At 44.0% G+C, this 15314-nt stretch overlaps 1 protein-coding gene across 1 annotated transcript; it reads right to left on the bottom strand.

Annotated features, from left to right (window-relative positions):
* Window positions 1-13853: 13853 nt before the first annotated feature.
* LOC542605 (photosystem I N subunit 1) lies at window positions 13854-14962 on the bottom strand. Its single transcript, NM_001349570.1, has 3 exons — window positions 14622-14962; window positions 14359-14484; window positions 13854-14235 (listed from the first exon to the last, which is right to left on the bottom strand). The coding sequence occupies exons 1-3, from the start codon at window positions 14841-14843 to the stop codon at window positions 14146-14148; spliced, it is 438 nt and encodes a 145-aa protein (NP_001336499.1). The 5' UTR covers window positions 14844-14962; the 3' UTR covers window positions 13854-14145.
* Between the last annotated feature and the right edge of the window lie 352 nt (window positions 14963-15314).

The raw sequence follows: 15314 nt of genomic DNA, 5'->3' as shown, positions 1-15314 counted from the left end.
ATAATCTTAAAGCTGAAGGTCTTCCTGAGAGAAGGTAATTGGTATGTGAGACCATTTGGACCTGATGAAGGGTCCTTGCACATCAACATGTTGTACCCTTCTCTGTGCTTCCTTCTTCTGTTTCTTGTTGGCTGGTTCAGAACTTGAGCCGCCTGTGATTGGGAGCGCCAGCTTCGTAGTCGAAGGTGGCGCAGCTTGGTTGCCTTGCGAAGCCATTGTCGCAGTTGCGGAAGTGAGTTCACCGGAGGTGGGCGCCAATGTTGGTCACTTGTTCTCGAATACTATAAATCAAGAACAAGGCAACACAATTGTCAATAGTTAAAGACCTTCGTCCTTCGAAGCATTATTTCCTCTCAGATATAATGGTCTTCAGACGAAGGTCATGAAGGACACACCTTCATCATTTCAACATATAAACATGAATACAAATAAGCAAGTGAAGGAATATAAAAATGAAGATAATAATTGTTATGTATCAACTATTCATTTATTATTATATTCCATAAACATGAATAAACATAAACAATATTCATATTATATTGACACCTTCGGCTTGCCAGAAGGTAAGAGAGCGAAAATGGCGCGAGAGTGATTACAATCCAGCGTGAACAGTACGGGGGTATTATTCATCTATTTATAGTCACGGGACGCAGTCCGGATAAAATTACATTCATGCCCCTGAACTCTTGTTTACATGTAACTAAAACCAATAAGGCCTATCTGGTCCTTTTTTCTTCCTTGCTTGATCTGGGTTGAGGCCATTGACCTTCGACATCTTGCATTGTTGCCTCTATACAGAGTCTTCGTCTTGAGGAGCTAAATCAAGGCTGAAGGTGACTTCGGCAAACCTTTGTATCATTTTGTCGAAGGTGTTTTTTCCTTGAGGACCTTCGGCGGAGAAGAATACCCCCAACAACAACAGTGCAAAAGCAAGGAATGATGTAATAACTTCTTACCAACCAACCTATTTATATAGCCTTGCATGTGAAGAAGGCATACTGCCGCGCCGCTCATACTAACTGAGAAGGTGTTTTTGGACCTTCGGCATTCAAAAGCCTTCGTGTGTTTCGCGAATCAAGCTCGTTATGAAAAAAACGACCTAGCACCACGAAGGGGCTACTATTGGGGGTCTCCTTCTATGCTGAAGGTCCTTAGGATGAAGAAACTATTTGTAATCAAAGGAACTAAGTGCCAAAGATGCAACAAACATGCATAAAATGTAGCGAAGCTTCGACAAGAATTGGAGCTTCGACTTAAGATGGTCACGAAGGTCATACATGACACCAAGCCAGCAAGGAAAAGACTTGTTTATCCTTGATATTTGTATTAGAGCAATGTGTAGATATCAGGGTCATAATTGTACTTCTGCTTGGGCTGCGTCCCTTGCCTATAAATAGATGAATATTACCCCGTACTATTCACGTTGGATTGAAAAGTTGTACTCGCATTCTCTCTTTCGAGCAAGCCGAAGGTACAAATGTAATATATAATTTGTACCACTTTATTAATATATATAATACATACCTTAACATCATCCTGGCATGCGAGATGAAATAAGTAATTGTTATAATGTTACATTGTAATATTATACTTATGAAAAATAAAGACTCATTCTTCATGACCTTCGTACAAGAGTCATTATCTCTGAAAGAGGATAATGCTTCGAAGGATGAAGGTCCTTAACGTTTAACATGTGTGTGTTGCCTTGTTTTTGATTCATAGCAATTGAAAACAAGTGACCAACAGTACTTCCCTATAATACCACGATTGAAACATTTGTTTCGTAACAAAGAGCACACCAAGATAATGTGGTTGCACAAAGAAGAGAGTAATGGTTCACATTGGTGTAAAGTTAATAGAACATTCTTAGAGTTTGTAGAGGATGCAAAAAATGTAAGGTTTGGTTTAACCACCGATGGCATGAACCCTTTCAGCGAGTAGGGCAGTGGTCATATCCTCAGCATGTGACTCTATATATGTATACCCTGGCTATGTATAAAGCAAAAGTTCATAATGATGCTGCTGCTTATTGAAGGGCCAAAACAATCTATTAACAACATTGATGCGTACCTAAAACCATTGGTGGATGAGCTTTTTACAATTGTGGTCCAAAGGTGTTGTATGTGGGACGAGCACAAGAAGGCTTTTAATGATGTGCTTTGTTATTCATAACCATCAACAATTGGCCTGCACATTCAAATCTATTAGGATAATGGATTCAATGTCTGCACCCATTGTTTAGATGAGACAGATGCTTGTATCTACGTCACTATAGAAAAATTGTTTATACAACCCATCGTTGATTTCTTGTGGCTAAACACCCATTAAGAAGAAAAGCTAAGCATTGGAATGGGCAAGTATACCATCGTGCCAAGCCAATTCACTGAAGTGGTAATCTTGTATTCTAGATGGTACAAAACTATGGGCACATGCTTGAAAAAGAAAAGAAAAAATACACAAAGAAAATATGCCATCACATTAGTTTGCATGGCAATTCAAGCAAGGTCGGCCTATACTCTAGAAGAGGTTCCGAACTTACAACACAATTGAACAGATTCCAAGACAGTTGATATTTGAAGGATTCAACCGCTGATAGGGTCACCTTTTGTGTGTTTATACAAGACCACTACTTCAACAATGTTGATGTGATGTGGCTCGATTTTAACAATATATTTGATATATACCGGTGGAATGCGTTAGACCCAGCACCTGAGTTCTATAAGTATTTACCTTCTCTCTTGTCCACTACTGAATAATATATATTCAATGCTAACTGAAGTTCTCTTACACCTACTATGTTTTCTAAAGCATGGACATCCAACGATGTTGTAAAGAAGGGATTTTCAATATTGACTTCATGGACCTAGTGCACATAAACCAAATAACAATTAGGGATATCGGTCGGCTATCCTACAAAGACCGCACAAGTTCCTTCACAAAGCAACACTATATGTAATGTATACTAATTCCATATAATTTTAAGTTAGTGTCCATTATCTTTTTGTACCCATACCTTTTTAGACTAAATGTGTATTTCTAATTTGTTCTACCTTTTTGTAACTTTCCTACAACTTTCAATGGGTACTTTTGGTGATCTTAATGGAAGAAGGTATTATATTTATCCTTGACTCCTTGAGGAAGCAAGTCGATGACTTAAAAGAAATAATATACCTTCTTAAAGAGTAATTCTTACCATTCAAACCTAACTCTATAAACCTCTAAATAATTGAATCATGCATGTACCAAAGACTTGTAATTTTCATTATGCAGTGCATGAGTTGGCTATGAAAAAGCATGTCAGCCTAAAAGAAACTCTTTAGATTAGGTCAAACTTTCATGTACGTTTGTAGCTTTCCGATCCCTCAAGTTATTTGCTAATAATAATTCATTACTTGTTTCTCGATTTTAGTGTTTGATATAGGAAAAAGGAAACCACCTCTATGGTTACTACATTTGTGAATTTATTCAGACATTCATAGGTAACAAGTCAGTGGCCAAAAATATCGAGGTACATCAACATTTTCTACAGTGTTGATGTTAATTTCATATCAATAAAGTATACCAGCTTTCAATTTAATACAATAACACTTTTTATCAATGTTATTGGCAAATGACAGATAATAAAGATGAAGGAAAAAGTATTCACTATGGATAGGATAGAAGCAATTCAATAACAACTTATATGCTTTTATAAATAGAGATGTCGTATCCAAAGAAGGAGAGTTCTATTATGATCGACAAAATCTTCAACATGCAGAAGATAAAGAAGATTCATATTAAGAACATAGAAATAGAGATATTTTTAGAAGTTAGGAAACTTCATAGGCATTTGTATGTATTACTGTTAATATAAATATCCATTTGTATATTTGAATCTACACATGAATATTAATGTATATATTATTGATTCTACACATGTATATATGAATCTACACATTTACATATGTATATATATAAATAAATTAATGTACACAACCATTTTAATGTGCGTAAGCATATAATAAAAAGTCCATTAATATTTTAGTAACAGTTCTAACCGGTACTAAAGATGTAACATTTAGTACCGATTCTTGGCATGAAGCGGTACTAAAAGTTACATCTTTAGTATCGGTTCATGCCAAGAACCGGTACCAAAGTTTCAACTTTAGTACGGGTTCATACAACCGGTATTAAAAACTGAGGTCTTTAATTCTAAATGACAAGTACCGGTTGGAAATTCGGTACCGTGACCAATTCTCAACTGGTATAGATATTTCATTCTGTAGTAGTGATTCATGCGAAGTTTAGGAATACCAATAGATATTTCTAGGGTGTATAGTTTTTAACATAAGAAACGTAACTATTGGTTACGCCAATTAGAAATATATAAAGAACTAAAAAAACTTATATATTCTTTAATTGTCTTAGGATCTTATTATTACTAATGTTGTTGTTGTCACTGGCATATATCCCATGCTAACGCTACGATTAGAGTATATATACACTACCGGAATCTGTGGCTTTGCCGAGTGCTTGGCCCTTGGCCGAGTGCTTTTTGTCGGGCACTCGACACAGTCTAGCTCTCGGTAACGAACGTGTTTGCCGAGAGCAGGACTCACGGAAAAAAACTACACTCAGCAAAGCTATCTTTGCCGAGTGCTAAACTCTCGGCGAAGGCGGCCCTCGGCAAAAGGCCGTCAGCAGCCGTCTATAACTGACGGCCGTTAGATTTTGCCGAGCGTCGGGCGTTGACACTCGGCAAAGAAGCTTCTTTGCCGAGTGTCCCACGGCTGACACTCGTCACAGACGTCTTTGCCGAGAGTCATCCATAGACACTCGGCAAAGTATATTTTTATTTTTTTAAGTTTTCTTACCAAACTTTTTGTGGTATATTCCTACACTATGTAGACCTACATGTACCATTTTGGCACAATTATAAAAGTGTTTCCTATAACTATTGGATTTAGTTCGTTTAATGGAATTTTCTTCGATAATTCAGATTTGAACTGCAAGTCACTCAAAACTTGGAAAATCGTGCATGCACAAATGATATTCATGCTATTTAGCATAAGTTACGACCAATTTCAGGAGCGGACCGGAAACTTCGAGAACCAAGCTCACTAAACATGGTCATGAACTTGCCATTCAACTGTTTCAAAATTGTATAAAACACAAACAAAGTCAGAAAATCATAAAACTTGTCCACATTTCATGATATCATATTTAGAGGTTGTGATAAAAATTTGAGAATGTTTCGAGAAAGTTGTGAGAAAGTATGTGTATAAACCTAAGAGAAGTACATTGAAACTCTGTGATTTCATGTGTACTTCTCTTAGGTTCATACACATACCGTCTCACAACTTTTTCGAAACATTCTCAAATTTTTATCACAGCCTCTATATATGATATAATGACATGTGGACAAGTTTCATGATTTTCTGACTTTGTTTGTGTCTTATACAATTTTGAAACAACTGGATGGCAAGTTCACGACCATGTTTAGTGAGCTTGGTGCTCGAAGTTTCTGGTCCGCTCTTGAAATCGGTCATAACTTGTGCTAAATAGCATGAATATCATTTTTTCATACACGGTTTTCCAAGTTTCGAGTAACTTGCAGTTCAAATCTAAATTATCGAAGAAAATTCCATTAAACGAACTAAATCCAATAGTTATAGGAAACACTTTTATAAATGTGCCAAAATGGTACATGTAGGTCTACATAGTGTAGGAACATACCAGAAAAAGTTTGGTAAGGAAACTTAAAAAAATAAAAATATACTTTGCCGAGTGTCTAGTGATGACACTCGGCAAAGACGTCTGTGCCGAGTAATAGCCGTGGGACACCCGACAAAAACCCTAAATCCAGTCTTTGCCGAGTACCTGTCAGTAGGCACTCGGCAAAGTATTTTTTTAAATTAAAAAAATCTTTACCGAGTGCCAGATCGCGGGCACTCGGCAAAGAAGCGACACTTAACCGTCTGCAGCCTCTCCTTCTCCTCTTTCACTCTCACTCACCCGTCCTCACCGCCGCCGCCTCCCCACCGGCGACCCGCCCATCCTCACCTGTCACCGCCTCCCTACGACCGCGCCTCCCCACGCCCCGCCTCCCCACCGCTGCCTCCCCATGACCCGGCCACCACCGCCGCGCCTCCCCGCGCCCACTGCCTCTGCCGTCGGAGCCCGCCTCCCCACGCCCCGCCTCCCCGCCCAGCCACCACCGCCGCCTGGCCCCGCCACACGCACCACCCCTCGCCGGCTCCCCGCTGGCACCGCCACGCGCACCACCCCCCGCCGGCACCGCCCTGACCCGCACCGCCCTAACCCGCGCGGCCCAACCGCCGCCCCCACGCGACTCACGCCCGTCCTCGACGATCTCCACTAGGTATGAATTTGTTCATGATTTAGATTTGTATTTATTACGTGTCACTTTGTATTTATTATTGATTAGATGATAGGATGTAAATCATGTAAATTTGTGAATGATAGGATGTAAATAATGTAAATCTGTGAATGATAGGATGTAAATCATGTAAGTTAGGCTATAGTCTCATTGAGAATTTGTGAATGAAATATGTAAATCATGTAAATGTAGTTTCCATGTAAATGCAGTTTTGTTGTGTTATCTCTCATGGATTGAATATATATAGATGTGATTGTCGGCCATCGTGCCGTTGAATTATACATGGATGTCAGCCATCGTGCTGATACTTTTATATGTAGGATTTCGAAACCTCCCCGTGCAGCGGAGGTGTTGCCAAAATTTTCTATTGATAGGCTTCTGTTAGAGGATGGAGGACCGTGAGTGGATGTACATGGGCCGTAGAGGAAGGAACGATGTCACCCCTGAATGGATTAGAAAGACCGATGATTTCGTGGAACGGGCATATGGCGAAGCTGCTAAAGGAGCGAGTCTAGTCCCATGCCTGTGCAGCAAATGTGCCAAACAGAAGAGAAAATCAATGAAGGCCATGGTAGAACATATTTAGAAGAATGGATTTATGCCGGACTATACTCGGTGTATCTTTCATGGTGAAGTGCATCGTACGAGAGAGGAGGTGCTGAGACAACGCGTCGAGGATTATGATGCCGATGTGAGGGTAGCGGATATGTTGAACGACTATTAGGAGGCACAGTACGTCGGTGGATGTACGGATGACGAGCCAGAGCCGACTGCAAAGGCATTCTATGACATGTTTGACGTGGCACAAAAGCTCCTTCACGGCCAGACAAAGGTTTCTCAACTGGATGCCATTGGGTGTGTAATGGCGTTCAAGTCGTAGTACAACATGAGTCGAGACGCATTCGATGGCTTGTTAACGGTTATTGGGAGCCTGCTTCCGAAGGATCACGTTCTGCCAAAGAGCATGTACGAGGCACATAAACTCCTTCGTGCACTCAAGATGACGTATGAGCAGATACATGCTTGTCTGAAGGGCTGCGTGCTATTTAAGAAAGAATACGCGAAGGCAAAGTACTATCCCAAGTGTAAATCGTCTATGTTCATGGAGCTAGACTCTGGTGATGGACAGAAGAGGCAGCTCGACATCCCCTTGACAATCCTACGGCATCTTCCGTTCATACCGCAGATCCAGCGTCTATACATGACCGAGGAATCCGCGAAACAGATGACATGGCACAAAAATGGAAAACGATACAATCCTGACAAGATGGTGCACGCATCCGATGGTGAAGCATGGAAACGCTTTGATGCCATTCACCGTGAGAAAGCCGAAGAGGCTCGTAATGTACGTGTTGCGCTGGCCACAGATGGGTTCAATCCCTATGGAATGAGCGCTGCCCGTACACATGTTGGCTCGTGTTTGTTATCCCAATCAATCTCCCCCCGGTGTGTCCTTTCAAAGGCAGAATATATTCGTGTCGTTGATAATTCCCGGACACCCGGGGAATAAAATGGGCGTGTACATGGAGCCTTTGATCGATGAATTGGTACGTGCCTGGGAGGAAGGGGTATGGACGTATGACCGAGCCACGAAGACAAACTTCAGAATGCATGTTTGGTACCAGTACTCTATGCATGACTTACCGGCGTATGGGCTATTCTGCGCCTAGTGTGTTCATGGTAAGTTCCCATGCCCAGTTTGCAAGGAAGCTCTAAGGTTCATTTGGTTGAAAAAGGGTGGCAAATATTCGTCCTTCGATAAACATCGACAATTTCTCCCTCCTGACCATCCATTCCGCCTAGACATCAAGAACTTTACGAAAGGTGTCGTAGTGACAGACCGCCCACCTGCAACGATCACTGGTGCCAAAATTCATCAACAGATAGATGGGCTCGTGGCCAATACAGAAGGTGGTTTTATGGGATATGGTGAGCAGCATATGTGGACACATAAGTCGGGCTTGACTCGGCTCCCCTATTATGACGACCTGCTCCTTCCACACAACATTGACGCGATGCACACTAAAAAGAATGTTGCCGAGGCACTTTGGGCAACAATTATGGACATTCCTGATAAGTCAAAGGATAACATAAAGGCAAGAGTGGATCTGGCAGCGTTATGTGATAGACCAAACCAAGAGATGAAGCCGCCAAGTGGTGGAAAGACATGGAGAAGGCCTAAGGCCAATTTTGTCCTAAGCAGGGCCCAGAGGAAGGAAGTACTTCAGTGGATCAAGATGTTGATGTTCCTTGATGGGTATGTAGCTAACCTGGGTAGGGGGTGAACTTATCTACTCTGCGAGTCTTAGGGATGAAGAGTCATGACTTCCACATATGGATTGAACGGATTCTTCCTGTGATGGTTCGAGGTTATGTCCCTGAGCATGTCTGGCTAGCGCTTTCAGAGTTGAGCTATTTCTTCCATCAGCTTTGTGCAAAAGAGTTATCTCGGACTATGGTTGCAGACTTGGAAAGATTGGCACCCGTGTTACTGTGTAAGCTTGAGAATATATTTCCACCCCGACTTCTTCAATCCAATGCAGCATTTGATTCTTCATCTCCCCTATGAGGCACGAATGGGGGGCACGTGCAGGGACGTTGGTGCTATCAAATCGAGAGATGTCTAAAGACTATTCAAAAGAAATGTAGAAATAAATGCAAAATCGAGGCTTCCATTGCAGAGGCATACATTCAAGAGGAGGTGTCAAACTTCACAACAACTTACTATGGTGACAAACTACCAAGCGTGCATAACCCACCCCCTCGTTACAATGATGGTGATAATGAATCGAACCTCAGCATATTTCGAGGCCAACTCGAAAGCGCAAGTGGCTCGACCACCAAGACCCTGACACATGAAGAGTGGCGGTATATCATGCTATATGTATTGACCAACCTTGAAGAGGTGACGCCATACATGGAACAATTTCTTCATGAATTCTGGCGTCGATCAAGGGACCTAACTCCACAGGAATATGATACTCTTCTTAGAAAGGGTGCGAGAAATGGATTGCTCGATTTCATTTCCTGGTTCAAACGTAAGGTACGTGCTTAGTTTGTCAAAGAGATCCGTCTATGAACTCAATTTAGTGTCTTTTAACTTGCGAATACTTGCAGGGCCAAAGAGATCCGTCTATGAGTGCCGAGTTGAGACAAGTAGCCAACGGCTTTGCTTATAGGGTCAAGAAATATTCTGGGTATGACGTCAATGGATACCGTTTTCGCACAACAAACTACAACCAAAGTCGGCCCAATCGGAAAACAACGTGTTCTGGAGTCTTTACGCCCGGCCTTGATGATGTCGATTATTTTGGACGAATCGAAGAAATATATGAACTTAATTTTTATGGTTCCAAACCTCTTACTCCAGTGATATTCAAATGTCATTGGTTTGACCCTCAAGTGACGAGACGGACACATTCTAATCTTGGGATAGTCGAAATTCGACAAGATTCCACCTTACCAGGAGACGATGTCTATATCGTGGCCCAATAGGCCACACAAGTGTATTATCTCCCATATGCGTGTCAAACGAAAGAACATCTTAAGGGTTGGGATGTTGTGTATAAGGTATCACCGCATGGGAGATTACTTGTTCCTAACGATGAAGATTATAACTTAGACTCGGACACATATGATGGAGAGTTCTTCCAAGAAGATGGGCTAGAAGGGCAATTTGAGATAGACTTAACCGAAGCTATCGGAATAGACGTAGATATTGAAATGGTTGTTGATGAGGAGGAGGATGAGGTGCAAAATAAGAATGACTTAGTAATCCTTGAAGGCAATGACATTAATGACGAACTTGCGCCTTCAGATGGTGTTGGCTATGAAGTGGTTGATAGTGATGATGAGAGTTATGATCCGGCTAACCCCGACACATATGAAGATTATTTTTAATCGATTTAATGCTATATGACTTTTTATTTCGCACCTATTTTTAAATACATCTTTTTATATGTGCTTATTTGTTTACTCTTAATTGCAGGTTGTTGGACAAAGATGGTGGGCGGTTGGCTGAGGAGGCGGAGGGGGAGGAGGAGCAGGACGACGGACGAGGCAGAGCAGGACGAGGCACAACAGGCGGCGCAGCAGGACGACCTTGTCCAGCACCAGGCGGCGCAGCAGGACGACCACGACCAGCAGCAGGACGACGACGAAGCTCAGCAGGACGCCTCAGGTTCTTGCACCTGAGGCTCGAGGAGCGTCTACCTGCGAGGTCCCGTGAGTCTCCCTCAGCGTCAAAACTTCGGGACAGGCGGCCACTGATTCGGCCAGATGGGGAGAGGCATGAAACTTTATGTTCTTCATTCTTGTTCATATTATGTGTTCAAAATCATAATATAAACTAATACTTTTTATTTATCACTTGGACAGGTCTTGGGCGGTTGTGGAGAATGCTGGGGGTCATCGTCACAACCCCAATGGCATCCTCAGCCTGCTATGCAGGGAACACTTCCCTAGACTGGTTGAGTACGCCGGAGTGATGGGCCCAGCCTACACCTTCGACCACTACGCCATCGCACCCAATGCAGTAGACCGGGACGGTCGAGAATTCAAAAACAAGCCGGAGTGGGTGAAGCAAGAGCTGTGGGTAAGTTTTAGTGTAATGTAAAATATGTTGCATTCATTGCACATTCTTGAAATAATGTATGGATACATCGTTTTTGTATGCAGAATTACTACAGATGCGAGACTGGATACGAGGCTAGGGCGGATGTGGTGGCCACCACGAACTGTAAGAAGCTCGTCGTGGACATGCACTATGAGGCCCAAATCCAGGCCATCGTCAGCTACCACGGTCCGTCCTTAGGGAGAAGGTGACCAAGCAGCAAGCCCAAACCATGTCGTTGACCAGGGACCAGTACCTGCATGTAAAGTCATTCATGTTTGGTACCAGTACTCCATGCATGAATTTAATTTTATCTTCTAATATGCAGTTTACGTGTTTACTTTGTAGATGATTCCATATTGGTGCGCCGCACATCCTCTGTGCTGGGAGCAGATGGTGGATAGGTGGTGCTCGACTGAGTGGGACGAGGCACACAACGCTAGCCGGGAATGACGTCTAATGATGCAAGGTCCCTCGCACCACCAAGGCAGCCGCAGCCTCGACAAATATGCAGAAGCATGGGTACGCCCTCTTTTTATTTAGGTATATAACACTGGATTAGATATTATTTCTAACTATATCGTTGGTTTTTTTGAAGTCGGCGTCACATGGTGGCCAGCCTTGCTCCATCTTCTCGGCCTATGCTATGGCCCATAAGGGCAAGGCGACGTCCGACGTCACCTACAACCCGGATGACGGGCCCGAGGCGTAGAGCAACCCCGCCGTCTACAGTCGCCTTCATGACTATATCGCCATGGCGCAGGAGGTCCATGGCCTAGAATACGATCCGAGGACCAAGGAGATCGACCTCGATGTGCTCATGAGGGTCGAAGGAGGCAAGAGACAGAGGCGGTACTGGATTGCCGATGGGGCAATCGACTCGTCCTCCACTCCCACTTTGTCTCAGGTGCGAGCAAGGAGCACGGGCTCGAGTCCAGCCACACGACCTCGGCACGATAGCTCACAGCATCGCATACAACAACTGGAGGTTAGTGCTTCTGTAACTCGTCATTACTTGAGTTATATACCTTCTCTTTGAGTTACTATAACATTGGCTTGTAATATTATAGACCCAGCTAGAGGAAGAGAGGAGGGAACGTCACGAGATGGAGGCAAGGATGATGGTGGAGCGGGAGGCGGAGCGGGCGGCTCGCCTGGCAGATTAGCAGAGAATGGCGGAGATGTTCCAATACATGCAGAGCCTTGGCGCTGCACAGAGTTTCGCTCCACCACCTCCATTGTTCCCTACAATTGACCCTACTTTGTTTCATACTCCTGTGAGTATCAAAATTGTAGTTAGATGTTGGTAATGCATCTGGTATAAAACATGCAATGTCTTCTCTGTGTAAGGCCAATCTGGGGCGGCATCCAACAACCCTCATGAACAGCCCAGCCCATCGTAGCACCAGTCTAACAGCCCACCTCGATGAGAGCTATGTTTTTAGTGTTCAGACTTCAGAACTTGTGTTGAATACTTATGTTAGAGCTTGAAAATTATGTTTTTATACTTCTGGACTTGTGTTGATACTTATGTTTGTGTTGAGAACTTGTATATTAATGTTTGTGTTAGATATTTTATGTTTGTGATGATATCTATGATGTATATATGTGATATATGTGATAATATATGTGATGTATCTTTTGTTTGTTTGGATGGAATAGAAAAAACAAATAAAAAGGTGTGTACTGGTCACTTTGCCGAGTGTTAGACTCGGCAAAGAGGGGGTTTGCCGAGTGTCATGGCCATAGCACTCGGCAAAGAACCAAGACCTAGGCACCGGTATAGGTTCATTGCCGAGTGTAGTGGCCCTGGCACTCGGCACAGAGGCACGCTTTGCCGAGTGCCATACAGAGCACTCGACAAAGAACCTGACAAAGGGACCCCTGATGGATTCTGTGCCGAGTGCTAGCCGGCAGACACTCGGCAAAGAGGAACTTGCTTGCCGAGTGCATTAGGAGACACTCAGCAAAGACGACGTCTCCATCACCCCGGCACCGTGACGGCGGCTTTTCTTTGCCGAGTACCTTCTGGCACTCGGCAAAGTCTGTGCCGAGTACCTTCTGGCACTCGGCAAGAGTGCCCGAGAAAAAGTACTCGGCAAAGAAGTCTTTGCCGATGCACTGTTCATCGAGCCCTCTTTGCCGAGTGCGACACTCGGCATAGACTTTGCCGAGTGCGACACTCGGCAAAGACTTTGCCGAGTGTTTTTTAGACTTTGCCGAGTGCTTCAGGCACTCGGCAAAGCGGCCAATTCCGGTAGTGATATTAGGCAAAATCTGATATGGTTGGTTAAGGTTGATTGGATTGATTGTAATCTCGGAATAACCTTTCTTATCTCTAGGATAACCTTTGTCATCTTTAGGATAGACTTCTTGCCCTCCAAGTTATGTACTTCTATATTCTCCCTAAAAGCTCAATGCAATGCATCTCACACATTATACGCAATCTCACTACGGCTATGACCCCGAGGAGGGGAAGGGTCGACGATGACGACGACGACATGAGGGGCGGGGTTGACGGTGGTGGCGGCACGAGTGAGTCGGAGGGAGAGGGGGTGGATGAGAGATGATGTAAATAATATTGTTATTGGATTTGAGTAAGTAATGGAAGATCTGAACCTTTGGTTTTAATGGTATGTTAAGTCTGGGTGCAATTTGTTTGTGGAGGTTATTGGTGTGTGGATGATTTGGTTAGGTGAGTTTTGTAATGTTTAAACTGTTGGATTATCTAGTGGTATAGACTACTACTGTTATTATTCTCTTCTTATTGTTCATATTTTTTTACATCTAGGTACTTTCTTGTTTCCAAATTTTCTTTTGCTCATATACTGGTTTGCTAGAGCCTAAAATTCTATTTTATATATTCAAGAATAATCCGACCTGACCCTGTTTATCACATTAACCATGACAAAATATAGCATCATCTTAAGAAGGACCTCTGAAACAAACAAAGCAGCCTCCAATGTCTTAAACTGAGAAGACGATCGAGCCAGTTAATAATGCAAGAGGTTCATGATCGGATGTTGAGATGATTGAAACAGAATGAGCACAATTACACATGAAGATTTAATTTCCCTGCAGTTTGGACATATCTAGGGTCGACAAGACAGGTGATGATCTCCTCCATTCCCATCAGACGCTGCTGCTAGCTGCTTCACCACTTCCAGAAAACGTTGGAGCCGCACTTGAACTTCTCCTTCCCCTCGCACTCAATCTCGAGGTCGTCGCTGATGAAGGGGACTTTCTGCAAGAGCACAATGAAGCACGGACGACACGGCACAGGATGAGAAGAAACCAGTTCAGATTATTGTCAGCAGGCCGCGCGGTGAGGTTTGTTATATATGTGTGTGATGATGAGAGAATGAACCTTCTGCTTGGCGAGGTCCTGGCACCCAGTGAAGTTGTAGGGGAACTGGCAGCTGCCGAACTCCACGGTGTAGGCGCGCGCAAAGTTGGCTCCACTGGTGGCCAGCCTCTTCTTGTCGTTCAGCTCCTGGTCGCAGCAAAGAAACCTTGTCAGGTTTCAGTTTCGCTTCCATCGAAATTAAACGGGTTTTTTAAATTGATGCCCTTAGTTTTGGTGGTACGCTCGCTAGCAACGTAACAAACACCAACGAAACACTGACCGACCTTGTTGGCCTTGCTCTTCTCGAGGTACTCATCGAAGATCGTGGCCTTGGCCGACCCGGTGGTGGCCGTGACGGCGAAGACGGCCGCCAGGCCGAGCAGAGCGGCGCGGCGGCCCTCGGGCGCGGCCAGCTGCACCCGCTTCGCCGGCGATGAGGCGGCGGCGGCCTGCGGCACTGCCGCGGCGGGCTTGAGCCCGACGACGCTGGAGTTCACGCCGGCCATTATTGGTGCCCTCTCGAGCTCCTCGACTTGGTGTCGTGTCGTGCGGGCTTGGTTGGGTTGCAGCAGGGAGAGTGAGGGTGAGGGGGTAGCGATGGTTTTGTACGTTTTTGATCGTGGGTGCGGTGGAGGGAAACTGATGGAGGAAGGCGAAGGTTGTGGTGCTGCGCGTGGGCGTGTGGATAGGGTGAGGCTGCTTCCATCCCATTGGCTGGGCATTGCAAACGTGGCACCCGTTATCTGAACGGCGATGGGTCCCGTATGACACGTGGCGAGTAGTCCTTGGGTACGCTGATCTTGAGGGAGATATTGCTTGCTTAGATGAACGCATGGAGGCCTGTCAACACTGTCCCACTTTTATTTAGGGATTGTTTGGTTCCTCTCTCACTAAAAGTTTAGTCTGTGTCACATCGAATGTTTAAATATCAATTATAAGTATTATATGGGTTGTATGAGTGAAATCATATCTTATAT

Source organism: Zea mays, chromosome 3 (genome assembly GCF_902167145.1).
Source record: "Zea mays cultivar B73 chromosome 3, Zm-B73-REFERENCE-NAM-5.0, whole genome shotgun sequence".
Taxonomy (NCBI): Eukaryota; Viridiplantae; Streptophyta; class Magnoliopsida; order Poales; family Poaceae; genus Zea; species Zea mays.
The sequence above is the reverse complement of the archived record's forward strand: the minus strand, read 5'-3'. Positions and strand labels throughout refer to the sequence as shown.